Source organism: Scardinius erythrophthalmus, assembly GCF_964197995.2.
Source record: "Scardinius erythrophthalmus genome assembly, chromosome: 21".
Lineage (NCBI taxonomy): Eukaryota > Metazoa > Chordata > Actinopteri > Cypriniformes > Leuciscidae > Scardinius > Scardinius erythrophthalmus.
The window spans coordinates 28,810,970-28,837,084 of NC_138241.1; the positions used below are offsets into that span (position 1 = coordinate 28,810,970).

A 26,115-nucleotide genomic window follows, 5' to 3' on the forward strand; every position below is an offset into this window, starting at 1 on the left:
CATATTTGTTTCACTTATGATTGCTTGAAAGATAAATATATCATCTAATCATTGAGGCAAATATATAATACAGTAGTGTAGTTGACAGTGTTGTAGTGTTTGAATAGTGGTTTAATTTTCAATATCACTGCATACAAAGACATATGAGTGCTTTGTTTTTTTTGCCAAATAAGGACAGTCAGAGATGCATCCCAAAGTGAAAAGTTTATTTCATCAACAGAGACCTTTTCCTAGCAGAGATGCATAAGAGTACACCAAAAGTCAATTGAACATCTCTCAGATGAGGCATTGAATTAAAAAAATACATCACAACCTCCAGTGGACACTCATGTAACTACACCCTAAACATCCAACCAAACAGCACCTCAGGGAAGCACTTCAAATATTTTGCACCGAAAACAAATTGTTCATCTGAACATTCCTATCATGTTCGGTGCTTATACGCTACTTAATATGTGAGGTTAATTTATGCCATTCTCATCCACTGAAATTTACAACCAAGAAGGAAGAATTGAGCCTATACTTTTAAGAATGAGGATTCGGGCATCAAACTTCTTTCCAATGCGTTCTTACAACTTTAAAATAACCCCTTTGTAATTCTTTAAAAAATATCTAGGTTTTAAAGTACCTTAACAGAAAAAGGACATTCCGCACCTCTAAAAATAAAATGAAATGTAGTCTAGTAAACACAAATTTTTATTTGCAAGTTCCAGAGTTTGTACTACATAAAATGTAGCTTTGATTATCAACTTCACCATTAAAAGCATACAAATCTTCTTCTACACACACATCTCATGACACATCTCATGATATCATTCAGCCAAGGGCACTTGAACACTTTCTTAATAGGCTGCAGGCTGTGTGTGTTTGTGAATATTTATTATATAAACTGTTGTTCGACACAGTGGCAATCTAAGCAAATATTTCATATTACATTCCATCTGTTTAGACCTAGAAAAGTATGAATCTCTTAAATTCTGCAAAAGCCTGGCCTTCACATCTATTGCTTTCTGTTACTACTGACCTTTAGAAAGGGAATCCTAGGCTTAGTAATCATGATGTACATAAACAGCATTCAACAAAATGAGCAAAAAATAATAATTACCACCCCCAAAATAAAGGTGACAGAAGACCTTCCCACAAAGCAAAATACAATAAAAAACCATAAATAGATATTTGCATGATTAAAACGTAACATATTCTTGAAAACTTGTAAACTTTTAAGTTTAATCCTTATTAAATGAACATTCATTGATTCACCTTCAATAGTCTGAGAGACAAACCTTCAGAGCACACAAGTCCTTAAAAGCTTCTAATCAGAAATATGTTGATAAATCTCAAGCTTTCTAGAAGGGACTAGCACTGAAACACCGTTAATATCCTGTGTTTAGAGGATTATTAGTCTGTGCAATGAACGTGTGCGTTTGACTGTGTGCACTTCCTAAGCTGTTGAGAAAGAATTGTTGCAAATGCCTCAGTGTGAGGTTTGAAAGTGCTGCGGCCTACGCCTCTATCACATATCTACATATAGTGCTACATTGTACACAGACAGTGGCAACACTGATGGTGGCAACATCATAAAAACACCAGAATAACATTACAGTGACATTAACAGAGCCGTTGCGGTATTGACAATCCTGTAACGTTAATTTAGAGCAGATAGTTTCTGGCATTTGCATTCTCATGGCTTTCGTTCTCTCTTCAGATCCATTTGATCATTTTGTTATTTAACAGTCTTGGGGAAAGTTAAACTTTGAACACTTCATCACCTTTTTTTTTGTAATATAATGTGCAATTTAATTAAAAGTGATGAGTTAAGCGACAACAGAATGGAGAAAATACTGTATGATAAGGCAGCATTTGGCATTTTGTCCGAGTGGCATATATGCAATGAATACAGTATTATATATCCTATTCATTACACCTGAAAGCACTGGCAGCGATGTACGTGCATTGGCTCAAGCAAAGGAAGGAAGAGGAAGGACACCGACCTACAAAACAAAGCTAGAAGGTCGGCTGGTGTGAGCCTCTGCCCTTAAGCTCTTAAGTAAAGTGCAGGGACATGTAGGGAGGCACAAGCAGATTCAAAACTGGCTGATTCGTCTCACGCTCCCTCTCGCACGCTTTCAAGCCACCTCGAGTTCTCAAACCTGTTCTTTTGTTTAAGCAGCTGAGCGTTACATGTCAAAACGTGATAGAAAACAAAACGCAATGCTTCTCTTCGTGCATTAAAAACCATTCACACTAGCACTAGAAGACTGGCACGTCACAGTCTTGCCTTCCTTTCGACTGGCGGGTGGTTTTGGTGCTTAGCTGGACTATCATGTATCTTAGTGACATGTCTGGTGAGTGAATGGATCAAACCAGCTTTGAAGTTTAGCAGCAGAGTGCCGACCTTTAACCATCAATGCAAACCTGCAGTACTATACAGACCCCATAGAAGCCCAGGTATTTTCGGACACAGTTAAGAACAGCAAATCTACACCCTCTCCTCCATGTCCATCACCTAGCTCCAGATACCTCTCTACATTTATATGGTTGCTGTAGCAGTGCAAGGTTGTGACGTACACCTGGGATTTATGGAAGGATGGTGAAGGCGTTTGTTGTATCATTTCATCTTGTTGCGGACCTGCAGCAGCGTGGGGGTCTGCTCCATGATGCGTACGAGCAGCGTGTCGATGTAATCCTCGAGATCTCGGATCAGAAGCTTCATCTTCTTTATCTCCGTCTCACGTTTCTCCAGCAGTGCCCTTCGCTTCTCGTAGTCCTCCCGCTCCTGCCTGAGCTCAGTATCTCGCTGGATCAGCAATTTAACCAGATCGCTGTGGTTCAGGTGATAGTACGAGCCTCCTCCCTCCACTAGCGGCTAAAACAAGAAAGACAAGCAAAGATTTACATTGCAAGACTATTTTGATGTTGAGAAAAAAGTCACTTCTGAATTATATTTTGATTTGTGATCATGGTGATGGATTTAAATGACAGAACTATCATAGAAGTACAGTAGTACACTGCAAAACCAAACAATCAAATTCATTAAATGAAAGGGGTTAATTCAATCAAATATTACTGAAACTTCATTGCACTTAATAGAAAAAGTTATGTGAACTCAATTACTGATTATATTAAGCAGAACTCAAACTGAATCAAGCTTAAGGCAGATTTCTAGTTCCCAGCATACTTTGCTTCAGACTCTGTAGAGAGAGTAAATGTTAAAGGTATAGCGGAGGATCTTTCCGAATTTTAGATAAGACCCGCCCTCTCCACTTTTTGAAAAGTTTGATTGATTCACCAGAATGATTGGCAATTAGGAGGACCAATAGTATAGGTGATCCACCTGGAAGTAAAAAATCCTCCGCTATACCTTTAAATGAAATGCTATTTTATGTTTTTGCACAAGATTAATGCAGGCAGAGATCTGTTAGTGTTTATTGTTGCTATGTTTAAAAGGTTTTCTGTTATGTCTGAGTTTTTGGGGAGTTACCATTGTGCTGAAGAGTAGAGCCTGTGGTTAGATCGAGGATGGGCCAAAACATGTTAAGACTATACATTGCTTTGTTTAAAAGTAGTAACTGCACTTACCAATGCAGTGATACGGTGCCACCAAAATCATGTACTGTCTGAGTAGGTATTACATTTGCATTTAAACTTACTTCGCGAAAAAGGATGTTTTATATAGTATGAATGTGTGTAGTATGAATGTAATCCGGACGTACTACATCCGCCATCCATCATTATCATGTGACCTACCAGCGTCAGTTGAGTCGCTTCACCTCCATTCATAAATCCCCTCCCGTGGCCTCATGGGATAGTAAAGTGTCCATTGAATGTGCACTTCAGAATCTCGCCGGAAGTAGTAGGTCATCAGGGGACTTTTCGCCTACGAATACTATGTATTTGGACATACTACTTTGTTGGCGTTCTGTTTTTCGCATGCTATATAATAGAGAGGCGATAGTCTCTTGTGGTATTAGCACATGTTAAGCAATAGCCTGCTAAGTAGCTAGCTAACTAACAGGTAACTATAAGGGAATATAGTTTTAATCAATTCAGTTGAGTTTCAGCAAGATAAAATATTTGAGTGAAGTTCAATTGTTTTTTAGGAAATATTATTTTAGTGAACTCAACTGAAATAAGTTTACAGAACTCATAACTATTGGTTTGTAAACTTAAATGAATTGAAGCAATCAGTTTCCTCAATTGAAATTAGTTTACAGTTGTAATATTTTACATTGTAGTAACTACTAGTACTAGTGCTTGTTTTAATTTGATTAACATTTAAACATTTTAATGTTAGTAAATTATATTTACAGAATGTTCATCTAAATATTAAAAAGAAAGAAAAAAAAGAGTCATGTCTGAGCATGATAGGTTTCTACAAAAATGGAATGGTTTCTGCAAAAATATTAAGTAGCACAATTGTTTGATAATAAGAAATGCGCCAAATCAGCATATTAGAATGATTTCTGAAGGATCATGCGACACTGAAGACTGGAGTAACGATGCTGAATATTCAGTTTTGACATTACAGGAATAAATAGAAAATAGAAATAGAAAATGGTTATTTTAAACCGGAATATTTCACATTTGTATTGTTTTACTGTATTTTTGATCAAATAAATGCAGTCTTGGTGATCAGAAGAACATGTGGGAAAATTACATCTAATACTTTTGAAATAAATGTGTGCAAAAATATTACTTTTACTAAAATAATGACAGAGTAGGAAAAATGTTTGCATTGTATTGAACTGTATTTAGATGCCATTAAGGAGACATGACAAGTGAAAGTTGACAAAAATGTTTTTTGGTTCATCAGTGTCCATGAATTCATGTGTTCAAAGGCAAATTTACCATAAAAAAAAAAACAGACTGCTTCATACTCATGCAGTACCTTCTTGTCAGCATCCTGATCTGAGTGGTGACTTCGTCCTGAGTGGATGGTGGATTTAAGCTTCTCTAGTACGGAGCGACCCTCTGACCTTTTCTCATCAGGGGGTGTCAATGGCTTCACTGGGTGCGGACTAAAAGACATATTGACACAGCAAGATTAGAAAGGGTACAGGGCAAAAAAGAATGGTGACAGCTTAATATAATAAGTCAATCAATTTAATCATAATAAGTCAATCAATTTATTCACAATAGCACACAATTTAAGATGTTTTCAAGAAAAGCTCTTAAGGCCCATTCACACTAAGGAAGATAATATAATGATAAAGATACAGTTCTAAAAATCGTTCTAAATATAAAAGAATAGCAGAGTCCACACAACAACTATAACAGCACAGAGAAACAATATAATTGGAAAAATCTGAACAATTTAAACAGCAGACGAGTTAACTGAATGATATCATCCACAGGTGTGGACGCTAATATAGTTATTATCGTTATAATTAAAGTTATAGTTCTTGTTGAGAACAGCCTTTAGTTCTGAGACAAGGAGAGCTCTTCTAGGACACAATAAATGTTACCTTCAGTTATAATCCAACAACTCATTAGACTAGCTGCAGTAAGGGTAATCAAGCAAACAAATATGAAGCTAAAATTTACTCAGGCAAGCTTCCTGTGGACTGAACCAAGTCACTCAATTGGTTAACACCTGCTAATTGAAGTGAGGCTCCCCCATCCCAACTGTAGGATTCACAAGAGAGTGTGAGCCTATGTGTGATTGTCCATGGAGAAATCAGTAGACATGCTGCTACCACAAACAAATTAACACAAGAAAGAAGATGTGGATGAAGGGAAAGAGAGTCACCCTGCAAGCCGAGAAAGTGAAGTGCATCGATTGCACATATAATAAGGAGTCCCAAAAGACACCTTGCCCAACCCCATAACACCATTTTCACAAGAAACATACCTTGCACCACATATCTGCTAAAACAGGAAATCTGTAGTTATTGAAACTGGCAAGACTGAAGAAATTGTAGATGTATGTGGAACATCATTTTATAGTGCTGTATCCCAACACCTAAATCATTTCTAGCATGGACGGACCATATGCCGGTCTTATCTGTATCAACCAATAAATGAGAATTTTTAATGATCCAATATATTTAAGCCTATACATAACAGTCAAATATTTTTTCTAGTTGGCCTACCTATCAATAATTATTAGTTGTCAGTATTAGCCAAAATTTCCATATTACTGTGGAAATGACCCGTTTCAGTAATTACAGATTTTACCTTTAAACATCATTGAAGACAAAAAGTTTTAAAGCTGAATGGAAGTGACTGGAAAGCCCAAGGAATAATAAAAAAAAAAAGATCTCCAGATGTGCCCATTAGATGTGCATCAGATATGCCAATCTCCCATAACAACCACAACAAAACGAACTGAGACCTCACCTGCTCTGATGATCAAATGTCTGTGTTTTATCCTGGATAAAAGGATTGTATGATGTAGAATTCACAGGCTGCATAGTAGGAAGAGGAGCATGATCTGGACGTGGTAATGCTGTGGTAGGGGGAATTATGGGAAAGGGGAATACTGCTATATGTGGTGTTGAGGAAGCTACAGGTGAAAGGTCGAACAAAGAGGATGTAAAGTTAAGGTTGTGGTCATGCCTTGAAGCCAGCGTTGGCTGTTCACAGAATGAAGGTGCTGATGGCTTTGGTAAAGAGGGCCAGTTCACTGGAAATAAGTCAGGTGTCTCTGAATCTTGAACAGCTGGGGTTGTCCACATTTCAGCATTTCTATCTAGACTCTCTGCAGATTCAAGGTTTGCGACTGGATTTGTGATCGTACAAAGAATGTGCTTTTCAGTTGGCTGGGGTAGAAAGATGTTTTTCAAGCCAGAATCAGTTATGACAAGGTCCTGTGTGATACTGGAGGTTTGTTCTAATGCACAATCGGATAAAAACTCGTTAGGTTCAGTCAGCCTGGCTAAATGTAGGTTGCCATCCGATAAAATCCCAACAGATTTAATATTACGGGATTCGTCTTTTTGCAGTTCTTGGGAATCGTTTTGTTTGGTTGGGCAGGTTTTACAGTTATGTACCAGACATGTTTCTGTATCTAATGGTGCAAGCTGAGCCTCAAGTTCTGCTATCATATCTGAGGTAACAACAATTGGCATCCTATCTTTGGAAAAGTCATATTTTTCAACATTGTCCCGTGAAGGGTTGCACTGTACCATTGCTTCATCAAAATCTAACTTTATCACGTCAGACATGTTCTCAGATGATGTATTGCATGGGGGGGCTGATTTTGGTGTAAAGGTATGTGTTTCTGGCAGGAGGTCCAATAAGCAATTTCTTGGTTGAACATCTTGAGGGGATTCTGGCTTTGGCAAGACTTCTTGAAATGGTTTAATGTTTTCTTCTATGACCTGATTTTGCTTACAAGCCATTTCTGGTAAAGCCTTTACAGATGTGTCATCTTTTGGCATGGCATTAGAGATATGGTTTGGCAAGGACTCAAATTTTGAAGTGTCCTCTACAGACCAATTATGTTTGGGTTTCACATCCTGTGTGAGCTCAAAGCTAGGGGAAACTGAATCCTGCTGAGATACACAAGTAATGTACTGGTCTGATTCTGCACTCTTGTACAGGCTGTGGAGGAGCACACTGCCAGGTGAGAGCACAAAGTCTGGATCTGATGCATCCTTGTCTGTCCCTGTTCTAATTCCAGTGGTGGGAAGGAGATGTTTTACAGGATGTGTTGTCCCATTAAAATCTGTTATTTCTTGCTCTTCACTGATGCTGGCGAGTAGATTACCCGTTAAGTCATTCTTGCATGGACTTGTGGGCAATTCACTGACTTTCTGTTTGCCCTCCTGCATGTCATTAGACATGGTTTTTGAGAGCCTTGGAAAGGAAGGGCCATCAAATAGGTTCTCAGGAACAGACTCTTCGATTTCAGAACGGATATCTTTACTACTCCCACCCTCTAAGAGACCATCTCCTGATTCATTCTGAAGCATGGTGTCCATAACTGCATCTGTTTTCTCCCCATTCTTCACTGGCAAAGCAGCTGACACTAGGGAACTCGGTGCTGACTGAACATGGCTTCTTGAAAGCTCAGTGGTTTCAACTAGGGACTTTCCACTTACTGCCACAGTTTGAATGAGTGAGGCATTTGATCTCCAAAATTCTTCATCACATTGTATTATATTACCTGGAATGATGTCACTCTGCGGAGAAAGACAGGGCTCAATAGACTGGTGGTCTAGATCTCCACTTAGGGATTCAGATTTCACAGTGGACTGTTTCAGGGTGTCACCTGAGCTGTTGTCTCTACAGAATTGCAAAGGATCCTCATGGTCTATCACAGACTCAATATCTGTAGCAGACTCGGGTGCTTCGGGCCTCTGTGATGTTTCAGGATTCACAGACACCCCGTCTGAGAGCTCATTGCAGATACTATGAAGAAGGTCAACGGTGTCTGCTTCTGATAATGATGGCTGTGTGACATCTGATTTGGCATTTTGTGAGTTTAGGGACATCTTTGGTTGGTCTTTAAGAGTTGCAGCATCAGAACGGTCTTCATTCATGGAGCGAGGTGACAGTGCAGGATAAGGGCATGCAAGTGTATTCAGTTCAGAAAAATCTAAACTGGAATTTTCGGGTAAGGAGATTTCGGATAAATTCATATTAAATTCTGGGAAGCCATGTGCCCCGTGATCGGTGTGGTCAGGCTTGTCAGAACTAGAGCAAATATCATTAACATCACTTCCTGAAACTTGAATTGTGTCAGCAGCAGTTTCCTTGGGTGTCTCTACAGTACTTGCTGAAGCAGTTTGCTCTAAATCAGTTAGATCATTTGTATCCGACACCATTAAGCCACCCAAAGCACCTGAGGGCTCTTGATTATTTGTTTTCAGAAGGACAGGAGGGGGTGTAACCAAATTCGTTGTTTCATTCACCTCATCTGAAGACTTCAGTCTATCCTCAGCTAAATGTTCAAATTCATCCTTTTCTGTCTTTCCCTCGAAGTGAGAAATTAAAGGATCAAATGAAAAATCCATTTGGGAAGGTCCTTTTTTGTTTCCAATCCTTAGCAAATCTGGGGTGGCATTACCGCCAGACTGTGAGCTAAAGAGAGAGGGCACATCGGGAGTTAAAGGAGCAGCAGAATGAAGCTCCTGAAAAAAAGGATTCTGCTGTGCAAGTGGGAGGAAGGGATTGGCTTCAGAAAAGGGTGGGAGAGAAGTGAAGGGATTAGCGTGTTTGTCAGCCATACTCTGTGAAGGGTCATTAAAGTTCAAGGGTACAATTGGACAGATTGCACTGGCACCTGAGTGTGACCGAGGAGACACCAGCGGGCTGTGAAAGGAAGGTATATACAGTGCACTTCATTAGAAACCGTGACCTCCATTAAACCCTTAATAACAGTGAGAAACAATGATGGCCAAGTGCAATGACCAGTGACCTTCACCATTTAAAATGCAAAATCCCTAAAAAAAACAATTGTGCATCATGCATTCTAAACAAAAAAGATGTTTGCTATAGGAAACTTCTAAGTAGAGGGCACTAAATAATTGTGTTAAAATTGTGTTGTGCTCAAAATCATATTTCTCATAAAACTCCTTAAAGAAAAGCAGTTTCCAGTGTACTTACTGTGGATAGTATGTTTGTTTTTGTATATATGTGATATCTTTATGACATTTTATGATGAATTTTATGTGCAGTATAAAATCAGAGCGCAAAAGGTCAGATAGTTTCCTAAAAAGCGATGCCAAACATCTTGAAATACACATGATAATATGCCATATGACAACTACTAAATATATTACAGTATTATACATTTACTAATGCGTACTCAAATGAAGTTTAAAGAATTAGCATGCAATAGTGCCTTGTGATGTGGCAAGCAGTACACTAAGACATGTAGAAACGCTTAGATTGAAAAGGCCATAACAAATCACCCAACCGTACTAGAGGGGGAGGTGAGCGATAGAAAAAAGAAAGAAAGATCAAGCAAACAACAGACTTTTACAGACTGACATCTTTGCCCTTTTAGTAAAGTTCATACATAAACTAAATCACTCTTTGCTTCAAGCAAGTAAACATAAGAGAGCATGTGATATTGGTTGGGGTATTTGACATGTTCCAGTAGCTAAACTTAAAAGAAATACCTATGAAATAATTTGAACTAGATGTCACAGTTAATAAAAACATGCTAGAAGCCAGTTGCTTAGGAAAATATTAACAATACTTGTGAGCTAAACTGCATTGTAAATGGTGATTTTCAAAAGAAAACTGTTTTTATGTTAGGTCAAGGCTTAACCTGTATCCATTTTATAGGTCATTAGCCATGAAGATTTAGTCAGTTATGGGACATTTCATGGGTGAATAATAACTTGATCAGCATAGATTATATTATCTTTGAGATCTATGTGTGTAAATCCGTTTATCTCACTCCAATCAGGATTTCAAGGGACTTTTTTCAAATTATTGCAGCCCAGAAACGGCACTGCTATTTGATGAATTTTTGTGTTTTTTTGCACTGAAATTCCACCATAAATTATTATGCAACTAATGTCAGAAACAGCAGAAGTGCAATTTTTACCTGTAAATATGTTTGTGCATAATAACTGAATATGCTTTAATAAGCGCGCACCAACTAGGCTCAACAATGAATAAATTTGTATAGTAAACAGTTTATTTTTGATCTTTACATAATCAAGTATCAAATTCCAGAAGGAATTCTGCATCTTTGACAGATGCAAGTATGCAAACATTTGTGCGCAAATATGGCACATTTAGTAGGGTCAAATGTAAGCAACTAAATTCTGCCAAAAACCCTTCCTCAGGGCTATTAGCGAAGAGTACAGATGACTGTCATTTCAATGAAGAATTGTGCAGTTTATGATAAGTCCAGAAACCAAGTATGATTATTTTAAAGGAGAAGGTTTTACTTGGACTTTCAAAACCCAAGACACAAAAGAACAACATTGGAAGCAAAAGTATTCGCCTGTTTTGTTTAATAAATAGGATTTAAAATAAAGTGGCAATGACGTCTTCGCACATGTACCAAATGTGAAAATATGAGATGTAATGCTGCTCTCTTCTGGGTAATCTCACTTCAAGTGCCCTTCAGAGTGAGTACAACATAATGAAGCTCACTGTGGAATTTGCTCCAAGACCTCAGCAGGAAACTTCAACATGAAATTAATTTGATAAGCCTAGAATTCACAGACCTTAATTAGTCAATATTGCTTTCTTTTTTCCTCTCAAGTTTTCATTTTTTTGTAGATGTGACATAATTGCAACCTTTAGCAATTAATGCAGGGATTTGTTTAATTAGCCAGTTTTTGCAATTGCAAAAGTTAATGCAGTTTATGAGCGTGTGTGTGCACATTTTTGTTGCACAGCATGAAGAGGCATTTCCCTGCTTTTCAAAACCCCAAACCAAAGCTCAGAAAAATGAAACAGAGTGTGATCACCATCACCCATGAAAAAAGAAAATATTTACCAAACAATGGACAGCATACACACCTACACCAGAAACAAGAATGTAGTTATACTGGTTTAGGTCAGTGACAGATTTAAACGGATTGACTCCTCCCATTCATAACGAACACAAACACTCCCACACACACATTCAGATCCATCTGTCTGCAATACAAAAATAGCACTTTCCGATTAAAATTGAGAAGTCGTAGCTTGGTATTTAGGGAGAACACGTGTGAAAGAGAGAGAGAGAGAGAGAGAGAGAAAGAAAGAAAGTTAAAGGAAATAATTCAAGAGTTCAGGTTTCCAGGCAACACCTCCCTCTGCAATGCAGATGCTGAAACTAAATCTATGGCTGTATGTCACAGCGTTTACTCTCACCGAACCACAAATACACACGCACACACTTCTATTTGGCATCTGTAACATAAATATGACAAAAGTATGTTACCTGGGTTTACTGTGCGAGTCCTTGGAGCCGAACCATCCTTTGTGTTTGACTTCTACAAGTGGTTGAGCGTGTTCTGCTTCCTCTTTACTCCTGATTGGCCCTTTCCCAGCCAAATCACCTCTCTCGTGTGAAAACAGGCCCCTCCTTTTCTTGCTCTGAGTCTCTGTCTCTCCAGCAGGTATCACTGTTTCCATCCCTGCCTCATCCGTAACTCTTCCAGCATGCTCTAATGCTGCTACGATGGCAGCTTTTTCTTCCTCTCCGGGTTTATCGAAGGACCAGCGACGGCCATCCACAGGGCCGCCGTTTTGCTTTTCTTCCCCACGGCGAGGGAGGTTCTGTAGGGAGAGGGAGAGAGAAGAGCCCTTCTGAAGCACCCCGAGGGCTGGGAGCTGGGGCTCAGGCCTTGGCTTTGACTCGGACTTGGATAGCCGGGTTTCTTGGGATTTCTGTTCAATTGATTGAGTTTTCTGAGGCTTAACTGGCAGCTTGGTTGCCTGTGGTTGACCTGACTGAGTTACTGGTTTGGTTGACTCTCGTTGAGGTTGCTGTAGTATGAGTGACGGTGGGTGGTGAGTAAGAGGAGACGTTTCCACCGGATTCCCGTTCACGCACACTGAAGGAAGTAGAATAGGGGTGTCGTTCTCTGACGTCACAGAATGAGGCACTGGTAAGCTGATGTCGTACATCATATGTCTGACAGGAGAAACCTGTGGTGAGGGAGCCACTGTGTGTTCTGAAAGAGAAAGAGTTTTATTGTTTTCTTAAAGTCGCACTGTAATGGACGCAGTAACATCTTTTCTACGTTACACACCCGAGTGAAACAGATTATTGAAAAACAAAATGTAGCATGGGGACTTGATTGGATGGAGGGATGCAAGTATGCAGTCGACTGTAAGAAAGGATTGGAATGACTGGAGAGTCCAGCATATGTCCCAAGAGAAAAGTCTGACATTCTGACTTTATTTATTTAAGAAAACAAGGGATAAATCCAAACAATTTTTTTTGTGGTACATACAATATAACTTAATGGGGCCAATTTTTGAAGGATTTAAATGCAGAAATGTGAAGCTTATATTTTAATAAAAGCAGGGTCACACTTATTAATAGTTAATAATGTAGTTGTTAAGTTTAAGTATTGGGTAGGATTAAAGGATGTAGAATATGGCCATGCAGAACAAGGCATTAATATGTGATTTGTAAGTACCAATAAAAAGTCAATATCCTAGTTAATAAACAACAAGTTAGTAGTGAGAATTGGACCCTAAAGTGTTACCAAAAGTATATTCTAGTATTAGTGCTGTCAAATTGATTAATCGCATGTAACATAAAGGTTTGTATTTCTATAATGTGTGTGTGTGTGTGTGTGTGTGTGTGTGTAGTGTGTATATAAGGCATATTCAAATGGCGGACTAAATCCAGAAGAACTGTGGCAACATCTCTAAGACACATGAAACCAGAGACAAGTTGAGATAAATTTTATATTGATTGAGTTGAACTTGTACTGAACCCAGGATAATCCTTTAAAAAACATCAAATGCTGTTGTGCATACCTGGACTGCTGTCTGCAGTCAGGTTGCTGCTGTTACTCGGAGAGTTGGACAGATCTGAGACCACCACGCTGATTCCTGCCGTCGGGCTGAGGCTTCCACCCCTCGATGAAGACTCGCTGCTCTCGGAGCCCAGTGACGTGCTTGAGCGGGTGTCTGAAGACTTCCTCAACCTCCCACGCAGGAAAAAACTTCTCATCTTACTCCTGCGGATCTCCCCGCCTTCATCATCCTCGTAGTCTTCCTCGCCGCCCCCATCACTTGGCAGCCGCCCCCGCACACTTACCGTTGACCCGTATCCTCCAGAGACGATGGCGGAAGAGGAATCTTCTTCTCTAGAGCGCTTCTTAGCCCGCATGCGTTCTCTGAGCTTGTCGAAAGCAGAGCGAGGTTTGTCCTTCATGGAAAGGTCATACATGCTGGCCGTCAGGTTGTGCCGAGTGAACTGCACAGTCAACTGAAGCTCCCCTCTTTCCTTCTCCTTTTTGCCAGTTTTAGAATGCAGCAGGTGCCACCTATGAACAATAATGAGTAAAGAAAACTGTTAAAGGGAGGCACAAATTATATAGTGGCCAAAACTTGTTTTTAAATTTTAATGACAATTTTAAATAAATCAACAAAATATGCGGACAATATTTTATATATTTTAAATATTTTACATATGAGGGAAAATCAAAACATTAAAGTTGGTTAAGGTATTTCTGACAAAATTATTTGGCAAAAAGGTTTTATTTTACCAAAAAAAAAAAAAAAAAAAAAAAAAAAAAAAGCTCACAGGAAAAACTAAACACGGATTCGTTTTTGCATGTTCATAAGTTTGTATGACAGCCTGCCCAAAAATCATATCCACACAATTTGGCATGTTTCATTGTGTGTTATCACAATTAAATTGACTCCAAGCACAACTACGCCATATGCTTACAACATCTAACAAAGTGTTAATAGTATTTGAATAAAGGGTGAAGAAGTTTCCTAGGCCGGATATTACTTTTGGCCACTGCTGTACATCTTCTCACTCTGTTAGAACAAATAATACTTTAAATGAGAACAATATACTAAGAGAGATCAAAACAAAGCATCAAAGTATTAGGCATCTAAAGTTCTAAAGTAAAGTTCATTCATTTCCAAATATTGCTAAGCCAAAAGTAATTTCAGCAATGAATGCTGACCTTGCATATCTGCAGTATTTGTATTACATTTTTACATTGTGAAACCTTTGCCATTTTTTATATTCAGTGATGTGTGATGATTTAGGAAGACACACAAAGAATGAATCCTCAAAAGAATCCTCAAAAAACATCATAAGGTGGGCTTCAGAGGAGATCCTCAGGGTATCTACACCAATTTTATATTGACATTATATATAACTGTAATTTACAAAATAAACATTGACAGATATTATAATAATAGATATTTAATTTTGAATGCTCATTTCCTGTTTTAACATCTAGAATAGCTTTGCCGTCATCAAATTGCCACATGAAGTTAATCCATTGAGAACTATTCTTTTAATTTGATTTTTAACTATTCCTTTAATTTGGAAAAAAACAAACAAACAAAAAATTAGTATGGATTTTAATACCAGCCATTTAACGGTTATAACATGAAAATAATTATCAGCTTATCAGTTCCTTTATTTTAATATTACACCGAAAAATGTCTGTCTTTTGGATTGGTGGAATTGTGAGAGAAACATTATATTTCTAGCAGTCAATCTACTGAAGGTTGAACTTAAAGGATAGATTAATTGATCTGATGTTCCAATGTTTTGCCATGTGCCCTTTCCCCTACATTCACATTCACATACAGTTTTCATTTTCAAGCAAACACAAATACACAAGCTTTATGTTTGAACTTAGATCAAAAGGTCTCCCTGCTAAATTAATTGAGGATTTCCTGATACTTGTGTTTTTTTTGTGTGTGTTTTTTTCATGTAAACACATACAGACAGACACACACACACGCTGACAAGAGCAGAGCTGGGACAAGAAGGTCAGCTTTCTTCAATCAGCATTATCGCTTTTCTAGACACTCCAAGAGACAGCACACACACACACACACACACACACACACACACACACACACACGCTTATACACAATTTCTTATTGTTAGAAACTTGGCTGACACATTAAAAGAAAACAATTAACCAATTAACAGATGAACAGATAGGCGGATCCACCCACACATGAATGCCCATTAATTATTCACATTTACTAATAAACACATTTGGCATTACTCCAGTGCACTTCTGTTGCTGTGGTAGAATCACATTGAAGTGACACTGGGATATGTTGTTTTATATTGCAATTAGTAAAGGTGATACATACATTATTATTATTTTTTTCAGTGTTAAAAATAATTTCTCAGTTCAAATTGAATATGCAGACACTACTATATGTAGGTTGAACTATAAGTAGATTTGATGAGCATTATAACTTGGATTCAATCCAAATCCATATATAGCTGAAAGTGAGGAGAGAGGACGTTTCTTTTCTTCTTTCCTTTTTGCAGAGTGTATTTCACTTATAAATTATAATGTACATTTTACAACATGTAGACACATGCACACTGTCTCATTGGACTATGGCTTGAAATGAGGGTAGTTTGATGTTGATGGACGCAGTCCATCTGGGAAACACAAATATTCACACACATGTGCACAAACAGAAAAATATAACGGCCTTGCGGTCATGGCAAAGTATCAAAGACCACCAGAATAATGACAGTCTCTAACAGGAAATCAACGTTCTCCTAGGTCGTACATCCGCAGCATTTCTGATACTCTCGCTTTAAACACAGAGCAAAGTCATTTTTATGTCTCATAGATCTGAGTACCTTATTATATTCCATCCATTCTCACTGTTGCCTCACCATGCCTTTTACAGTCTTTAAAATCCATATATTTCTATATCATTTATGCATAGTTCCTTTGACTAATGAACATTATTATGACCTATACTCAAAATGAGCAGACACAACCTTCTCAAAGCACAATAATCTATTAGTATGTATAACAGACACTTCGAATTGGGCAGATTGTTGAACAAGGATGTGCTATTTTTTAAGTGATCAGACTGAAGACTAGATAAAACCAGTGAATACCATATTCCATAGAATAAAGAGACAGGCGACAACGTTGTCAAAACGATACGCGAAAACGATTCAAAAGGCTGTATTATGCTGCCAGGTCAGTGGTTGATGATGCCACTAAAACTATGCGCCTATTGACTGAACAATTAATATTCATCCACAAATTCGTGTTTTTGGAGTTTACACAGAGACGCTAAAGGTTTAGTTTTCAAAAGTCTGCGTCTTCAGGCCTCCAAAACCCCGTTGTCGTGTAAATGAATGGCTAAAACGCATAAAAAAGTTTTCCGTTTTTAGTTGAAAGTGATTTTTGTGTAAACGGCCCCTCAATTAATGTTAATCTCAGCATTTACTAATACATTTTTAAGATCACACGTTGATCTGTAAAAATGAGTTAATGCACTGTGAACTAAACTGATCTTGGACATTTTTATAAAATATCATTAACAATTGATTAAAAAATGCTGTAAAAATAGCTACCTATATAATATAATATAATACCTATATTTCTTATTGTTAATTTGCATTAACTTTTTGTTAACAAATTAGACGAAAAAAATCCAAAATGTACAAAATGTGAAATAAATTAAGCCACCATTTTTCCTTTACCACCTGAACTTAACTGAAGTAAAAGCTTCTGCAATACCTTTTCTGCAAAGTTTATTAAGTTACGAGAGGAATTATGAACTGTATTATGCACAATGGTGTGATCAAACAATGCCTGGCCAGCAAAAGAAAAGCAACATGAACCTACTAAACTAGAAATTAGTTACTGAATATTTTGTCTTCTTTTACTTTTTATTAAAAACATTGTGTGGTGGTTGAAGCACAAAATGTTACTGCCTGTCTCTTTAAAGAGCTTAAGATTCAAAAGCGTCTAGTCAGCAAGTCAAATCAGTCCTTTGTTTCCTTTGTAGCATCTTTTATGTTTACCACACCAAACCAATGGGCCCCAAACACCCACTAGTTCCAGTATCAATGTGAATAACCCAGATTCAACGCTACAATCATTTCACCTCTGTGGTGAGCAGCAGACTCCTGCCCAGTGTGGTTAGATGTGGGCTTTATTACACGGCATCCAGCGGAACTAGCTCTTTCACAGTGTGGTCTTTTAAAGAAAAATTCTGTAAATACATGGAAACACTTTTTTATATCAGTGCCAAGTATAGAAAACTCACATCTGACGGATTCAAGTTTTAATCATGAAGTGCAGAGTCAAGTAATCTAATCGTTACGTCTTACAATGGTAATTTGCCAACCCACACACTAACTACATGATTCATCAGTACCCGACACACCTCACCTACACAAACAAGGGGAGATACCAACACGCAATCTGGAAATCACCAGGAACCAAGAAGTGAGCAACATATACAGCAAATATTAAACCCTCAGTGTCAACATTTAGTGCACTTAGTAAATTGAGAATAGAGGTCTGCTACCCAGGCCTGATGGTTTTGGCCCAGGCTCAAGTGTTCTTCCATGTATAACTTTGGGGTTGTAGTTTATATGGGCTAAAAAATATTAATCCTACAAATTGAACATCTTAATTTACACACACCCTCCATCTTTGAGTCTTTGAGTCAGAGCCTGTGAGAATCTGTGCATCTGGTCTAGTCAAAAAAGAAATAAAAAGAAAGCGAGCGATTTTGGATAGTTCACTCAAAAATTATGTCATCATCATTTACTCACCATCAAGTTGTTCCAAACCTGTATGAGTTTCTTTCCTGCTGAACAGGAAATAATATGGGTAACCAAACAGCTGATGACTTGAACACTGACTTCCACAGTATGTTTTCCTACTATGGAAGTCAATGGGTGCCGTCAACTGTCTGGTTACCCATATTCTTCAAAATATCTTCTTTTGTGTTCAATGGAAGAAAGAAATTATACAGGTTTGGAACAACTTAATGGTGAGTAAATTTTCATTTTGGGGTGAACTAGCCTATCCCACTATGGCTAAAATGTCATTCATGTGCATATATTTAATTGGGAGCATTATGTAGGCCTTAGTATACAGTTACAAAATAATTGTCATTGTGTCACATGACCTACTCTTGAGGTATTACTACCTATTCATGTCTTATACAAAAAGGAGTAGGTCTACCTTTTTTTTAAAACCTTTTAAATAAGTTAAACACATCCGTTCTGGTTACATCTCAAAAGAAGTGTTACCAGAAGAGCACTGAAGGGCCCCTATATAATAGCCTACAAATAAATGATTTCATATTTGGTGGCCAGTTACAGGAAGTGGGGCGTATACTGTGAATAAATATCTCACAGCTGTAGTGTTAGAGTCTAGATATAGAGCCTCACTCATCCACAACCACCCAGGCAAATAGATTTCCTCAGAATCATACACATAAAAATATGCACAGAGACTCTACACACAGGTTAAAATGCATCTTAAAACACTTTCCTCTGCATGCTACAATGAAACACATAAGAATATATTTTCTTTAGCCTCAGGATGAATGAGAAATGTTCAAAAATGTATCAATAAATGAAACATGAAGAAGTCATGCTCCACTGGTCTGATCAAGCATCCATCTTGAGCTATTCTGAGCCTCTGATATCTGTTATCTAATACCACAGATGCTTTTGTTATTGCTCAAAAACTCTTGGTTACTGGAGGATAATATCTTAATGTGAATGGACAAGTATGGCACATCCTGTAGCTGACAAATGGTCGTGCATTGTAACAAATTATTTTTGTAAGTATAAAAAATGCATTTTAAAATGGTTTGAGATGCTACATGAGTTTAGTAGCTACACTGCAGTCAATGCATGTTAACTTAATTAATTAATAGTGCGATACTTTTATTTTGTTAGGAAACTTAAATGTTAACCACCTTTGAATCACTAAGATTCTAGCATAAACGAAAGAAGAGCAAACCCCATTTTGAGAAAACAGCTATTTTATGAGGTGACGATCTCGTATTAATTCGCACCGAGTGAATATTACGGGGAAAAAACTATTTATTTTGAAAAAAGTAAGCATAAAAAGTCTATACCTAACCCCGCCCCTACACACTGGAGTGTACGCAGATAGAATGAAAAAGTATGAATAAGATTGTGCAAATTCATACGAATTAGCCACAAATTCCCCAAAAAGTGAAATAGTTACATATTGCCATGCGATTGTGTTGAAGCCCACAAAAAAGGGGCATTGTGGGTAAAGAGCCCTGATGCACCTGGTAGAGTCAGCACATGACCCAAGCCTTCATTTTCCTGCTTGTGCCTTTATCTTACATAATCAGAAAGCTGACAGAGCAAAACTAGACTGTTCATTCGCATAAGCGATGACACATTACTGAATCAGGCAGATGTGAAAAATACAGATCTAAACAAGCATTTCTAAACACTGATCCTGGACGCCCTCTAAGATATGTTTAAACTGTCAGTCCAAATCCATTTATTTGTGTATCCGAATGGAATCTGATCTAAATGATTAAATGTCCGCACTGTGTATCGCAACTGTTCAGATCCGATTTGTGTGGCCCGCCGCAGCACACTTTCGTTATTCGAAATAGCCTATCTGTGTTGGTTTTTATTGCAAAGGTGTTGCATTGGAAGGCCTATGCCAAAACTAAATGGAGTGTCTTACAGTATGACAATGTGTAGCCACGGCACTGGACTACTACGTCTAATGAAGCAGCGGCAGAAACGCAGGAGGCTGGCATGAGCAACTTTATTCTCAAAATGCACATCAACAACACACCCTTGTTTCTGTAATGACATCTGACGTGTTTACGTGGCGTGAGAAAAAAGCTATGAAAAATCCAATCAGAACGGTCAGAATAAAACAGATTTTCAGAAATGAGATTTGAATAGGATTTCAAACCACATATGAACGTAGCTTGAAACTAATTTGTAAAAATTTAAACATAATTGGAGTTATATTAAAATCATCCTGGCTCTTCCAAGCTTTATAATGGGAGTGAATGGTACCTTAGATTTTGAAGCCCACAACAGTGGGTTAATAAAGCTCAAGGGGGTTAATAAAGGCCTTCTGAAGTGAAACTATGCGTTTTTATAAGAAAAAAATACATTTTTATAACTTTATAAACTATAATCTCTGGCTTCTGGGAATGACCATTGAGTTCCGGCATAAGATGTAGGAGTGACCTCTGACCCGGCGTAGGATGTAGGAGTAGCATAAGCTTTGACGCCTCTCGCGGTTCAAACTAATAGGGCTGAGCAACAAACTCAAGCTTCTCTTCTATTATATCAAAATCCTTTGACATTTCTCTTTAAAATGTTTGTTTTAGACTTCCAATTTGTGACCGGTGTTTTCTTTTGCTCTATCCTCTGCGCTTCCGCGTTCATCAATACATCATGCGTCGGGTCAGGGGTCACTTTTCTCCCGGAACTCGACTCGCATATGGCCGTAACCAGAAGCCGGTGATTTTAGTTTATAAAGTTATAAATATGGATATTTTTCATTACAAAAACGCATCATTCGCTTCAGAAAGCCATTATAACCCCCCTGGAGCCGTATGGATTTCTTTTATAATGGACTGATGAGCTTTTTGGGGTTTCAAAAAAAAAATGGTACAATTTACTCCCCATTATAAAGCTTGGAAGAGACAGGATATTTTTTTTTATAGAACTCTGTGTTTGGCTGAAAGAAGAAAGTCATACACCTGGCATTTTTATTTTTGGGTGAACTAACCCTTTAACACATTTAGGCTGTCTCCCTTGTGGGACACACCCATCTTCAGGTCTCAGGGGTTGAATCTGCAGTGTTTGATGAGAAAAATGTTCAAAACTTGTACCATTTATAAGCCTCCAGAAACAGGAAAGGAAAACACCAATGAAAATTCCCCTACTTTCCTCAGTCAACATCCAGGCCCACTTAAGAGGGCGTGACTGCAGAGGAACAGATTGCAGCACTCTGAGTCTGAGCAAAACATATCCGACTGGGCTAATGGCACATATTAACCCTTATTCCTTAAGCCACAGTTGCTGCTTCAGACGTATGAATACATAAACAGTCAATGCAAAGACAAACTTACTCGTTTTTCATGCTTTTCCGATTCTGGAAGGCTTTATCTACCGGTATAACAGCCTGGCCCAGGAACACATCTAGTCCTATGAGAGCACGGTGCATAACGGTGAGGGTCAGGTCGCCACTACCGGGTGGGTACGCGTCTCGCCCTCCCTCCTCCAGGATCCCCGGTTGCAACTCGAACGCGCATTCCTCGCCCCATTCCGGGTCCGTAGTCTTCTCCATCACGCACGTGGAATATTTCTCTTTGCCCAGCTGGATGATGGTGTACACATCGCTGGTGCCGTGTTTACCCTTCCCGCGCAGCCCTCGGGCCCGTAGCACAGTTACCTGCACGTGCGTTGGCACCCATCGCTGCTCCTCGTCATTCTTTACCAAGGACATGGTCACCGGTGCACCGCACACAGACACATAGACAGTGGGGCAGCTGATAGCGGCTGATCTCCCGGTCGAGCGTCGCTTAGTAACCGCCAGCCTATCGTCGTGGTCCACAGTGAAACATTTTTAAGATTCAGCTCGCGATAAAGTGGCTGGTTTGTGTCCGGGTCGGGCGGACAGGTTTCCCTCTGCAGCGTTACAGCCACCGTGCAGACCGGTCCACCGACGTCACTGCTTCATCCTCTCCGCAGGACAAGGAAGTGACTAGAAGCGGTACGGTACCCCGGCTACATCATGCTGCATGCGTGTTGCTCAAATACACGTTCTCTCGTGTGCATTTAAGAAAAGCAGTTTCACTCGGCAACCTCAGATTGAATAAACAGTCGTTCGTTGTCGAACTTCGCGAAAATGCCGTCCAGGCGAGCTATCCTGCGTGAGAATCCGAACACTGCCTTACGATGACATAATATTGCAGATATACGAGGATGCGCGGAGTTTAAACCGGGAATCCTCTGATACAGGGCAGGGTTTTAACCCTCGTGCTATCTTGAAAAACTTCACCCACCAGGCTCCTCTTGTCAATTTTGGGCCACATTGAAAACCATTACAAATGAATGAATTCTTTAGTAGGATATCATGTTCAAAAATGTGTAAAAAATAAGAAGATAAATAATTTAATATTGAAGGAGAGACACAATTTCTATACAAATAAATGTTAAAAAAAACTTTGAGACTCAACTTTGGCACATGGTGTTTCTCTTCCTGGTTCATATCAGTCATTTCATAATATCTAATTTAATAACAACTTAACAACCCCCCATGTAGTTTTAGTTTGAACACAACTAAGATTTTAGTTAAACTTTATATTTTGGTATAAGGGATCTTTTCAATTCTAGTGATACACTTAATAAAATGTTTAAGGTAGAGTTTTTAGACATTGTTTCTATCACTAAGCATTCCACATAAACATTACAAATTTAATTATACATATAAAATCACTCACCCTCTACCTAGCTTAAAAGGTTGAAATATGTCTTACTTCCTGTTGGGGTCCTAATTAGCAGCATCAAGGATCCCCAAGAGATTCCCTTTTTTTAAAGATTTTTTGGTGACAAAATTTTACAATTAATGAGTAATATGACACCACAGGACAATTTCCACATTTTAAAAACAATAAAATGAAAAACAATAAAGCATCTGTCTACACCAAGGTATAAAAAGGTAGATTACAGAGTAGATTGTGGTAGATACTGTTTGCACCAAATAGCAGATAGCATCCTGTTTACAATGTAGCAATATATGATTTTCACACAAATTATAAACAGAAGTAACATGCTATACTAAGGTTATATTGTCTGAGCAATGGTTGGAGGAGTTTGTTAATATAGCCTTTGCCAATATTTGCACTTAGAGCAAGGAGATTTTAATCAATGATCTGTCATGAACCGGAAACCTGTTGTCACGACCTCTGACACGTGAAGTGGGTTTGAAGCAATGCACTAAAATAGCACTGACAACCACAACTTCAAAAATAAAAATTACTCACCTTCATGTCACTCAAAACCCATAAGTGTTCGTTGATATTTGGAACACAAAGATATTTTTAATGAAACCTGAGAGATTTCTGTCCCATTATTGAAAGTAATTTGCCCAAAACTCTGATGCTTCAAAACATTCATAAAGAGATTGTAAAATAAATCCATATGAAACTAGCAGTTTAATCCAAGTTTCTGAAGAAACACTATCACTTTGTATGATGAACTGATTTAATTGAGGCTTTTATTCACATATAAACATTAATCAACAAACATACATAGCATTCAAATTTGGTAAACGAAACCTCAAGCATGAGAACCAATGAGGTTCATTCTTGTGCATCAAGCAAGTACGGTTGAGCTTCTGTTTACCATACTTGATGTGCTCTATATGTTCGCTGATCAATATTTATATGAATAAAAGCCTATTAATTCACACCTCTTAAGAGGACTTGGATTAAACTGCCCTATTCATTTGGATTTATTTTACAATCTTTAATGAAATATTTGAAGCATTCGAGACAGAGTTTTGGGTGAACAGACTTTCAATGGAGGCACAGACAAAAATCTCTCAGATTTCGTTAAAAAGATCTTCACGTGTTCCAAAGATAAACAAAAGTCTATGGGTTTGTTTCAACATGAGAGAGTGAGTAATTTATGACAGAATTTTCGTTTTTTGGGTGAACTAACCCTTAAATTGTCAGTTTAATAATGCAATAATCTCAATCTCTGCTTTTGCTTGATGACATTACATGACAATTATAAGCTGAAGAATAAGCTGCCTCCCTAATGATGTCTTACTTTAGACCTAATTAACTTCTAACTGTGCTATTCTTAGAGATAAGATGTCTCTTTCCACAAGAATCCCTTACATGCGCATTGTCCTCACTTCGATCAAACACACACACTCACACTAAACATTTGTGCACATTCATAAGCTGACATTCATAAGCGCACTATCTGGGCCAAGAGAAACACACACATGGACCCTCTCTCACACATACTTATCTGGAAAGGGTTCAACTCCAGCACCAAAGTGCAAATAGACCACTTACAGTCTAAACTGGGTAATTAGATCCTTAATCAGGGATCAGAATCACAGAGTGGCTTCTACATAATGAAATTCCTCATTCTTCTGAACATACTCATATTCAACCTGACCCAATCTACTTTAAAGCACACTGCCTTGAACAGCTGTGACTGACACACTTCCTGTCACTCAGAAATAAACACTTGCACGTACACACAGACTATTTCCCATGATCTAGTCGTCAAGCATTTCTAACAAGCAAAATATAAGACAGAAGAATCTAAATAGTGAAACTGAATTAATATAGGCTAGGTCGAATTTTGTCAAACATGTATATTTGCACTTAGGCTAATGCATTTTGAAAGCAAAGAGTTTAATGGTTGGTCATTCATGAACTGAAAACCTGGTCAAGGCCTCTGATATAGCCTATATATCCTTTGTTAAAGGAATAGTTCACCCAAAAATCTAAATTTGTCATCATTTACTCACCCTCCTGCTGTTTCAAATCTGTATGAGTTTCTTTCTTCTGTAAGTCAATGGGTGCCGTCAACTGTTACCAACATTCTTCAAAATATCTTCTTTTGTGTTCAACAGAAGAAAGAAACTGTACAGGTTTGTGTACATGAGCGTGAGTAAATGATGACACAATTTTAATTTTGGGGTGAACTATCCCTTTAAAGTAAAAATTACAGTGATGGAAAAAGCCTATAAAGGCAGTGAAGCCTCGGAGGTCTTGAAGGAAAGGTAAGCTACATGTGTCCCATTGTCTTGCTGGTTCTTCTATTTGTTTATGAACTGGTGGTCTCATGGGAATAAACCGAATTCGAAATCCCCAAGTGAGACGATTAATAATATGCATGTTTCCGCTCGCTCAGACGGATATTATCCTGTCAAAACAGCTCGTGAGACTGCAGACGCGTCTCGAGGCCTTGTCCTGTACTAGACTGGCGTCATGGCCGCTGCTCCGGGCTCAAAGCGCACACTTGTTTGACGCAGCTGGTCGCACGCTGCGCTTTTCTGTGTTCTAGGGCTTTACTCGCGGTGTCGACTTTCAAACTAGAGGCATCAAGATTTTCTTTGAGCGGTTTAACTCGATTTAGAATTTAATTATCCGCTAAACTGCGCGCGGAAGCATTTTGTGGGAACAAGCGGCACTTAACAACCTCTCGTGTCAATCATACGATAAAGAGGGAACACAAATAATCTCAACAAGCGATCACGTTACCCAAATCAAAATAAGCTTAAAATTATATCTATTATAAAACATAAAAGTCTTTTAACATTTCAACAGATTTTATATTAGGCTACTATTACTAAAGTGTGGATGGTGGATTTATAGAATTTGATTAGATTTAACTATCTAACAAGTGTACCAATATAGGCCCAAAACCGAATTCAGTAGGCCTATTAATATTTGGGGGGGATTTTTTAAAACATACTTTTCTGTAATTTTTCCTTCTCTGTTAAAACTTAAGCTCAGTTGCTGCCTTACATTTTCTAAGCATAATCATTTTGGCTGTACGTCATTTACAATTAAATTATATTAAGCTACTTAAATTGAAACTTGAATCTTGTATAACTTATATAAAAAAGTTGAAATTGAAATTACTTAAATTATCAAGAGTCAAAAGTAATGTAAAACATATTTTGCCATGACTTATTGATCATTTCATTTTGACACTGT

At 38.2% G+C, this 26,115-nt stretch overlaps 1 protein-coding gene across 3 annotated transcripts; it reads right to left on the reverse strand.

Moving 5' to 3' along the window:
* Positions 1–186: 186 nt before the first annotated feature.
* rab11fip5a (RAB11 family interacting protein 5a (class I)) lies at positions 187–22,432 on the reverse strand. Of its 3 annotated transcripts, XM_081351220.1 has the most exons (6): positions 21,496–22,180; positions 13,393–13,904; positions 11,840–12,575; positions 6,340–9,258; positions 4,889–5,018; positions 197–2,866 (listed from the first exon to the last, which is right to left on the reverse strand). In XM_081351220.1, exons 1-6 carry the CDS (start codon positions 21,870–21,872, stop codon positions 2,609–2,611), a joined length of 4,932 nt encoding a protein of 1,643 aa, XP_081207346.1. In that variant the 5' UTR covers positions 21,873–22,180; the 3' UTR covers positions 197–2,608. The 3 variants fall into 3 exon arrangements, with proteins under 3 accessions (XP_081207347.1, XP_081207346.1, XP_081207345.1); XM_081351221.1 differs by lacking the exon at positions 6,340–9,258 and having other exon boundaries at positions 187–2,866; positions 21,496–22,432; XM_081351219.1 differs by lacking the exon at positions 197–2,866 and having other exon boundaries at positions 4,517–5,018.
* Between the last annotated feature and the right edge of the window lie 3,683 nt (positions 22,433–26,115).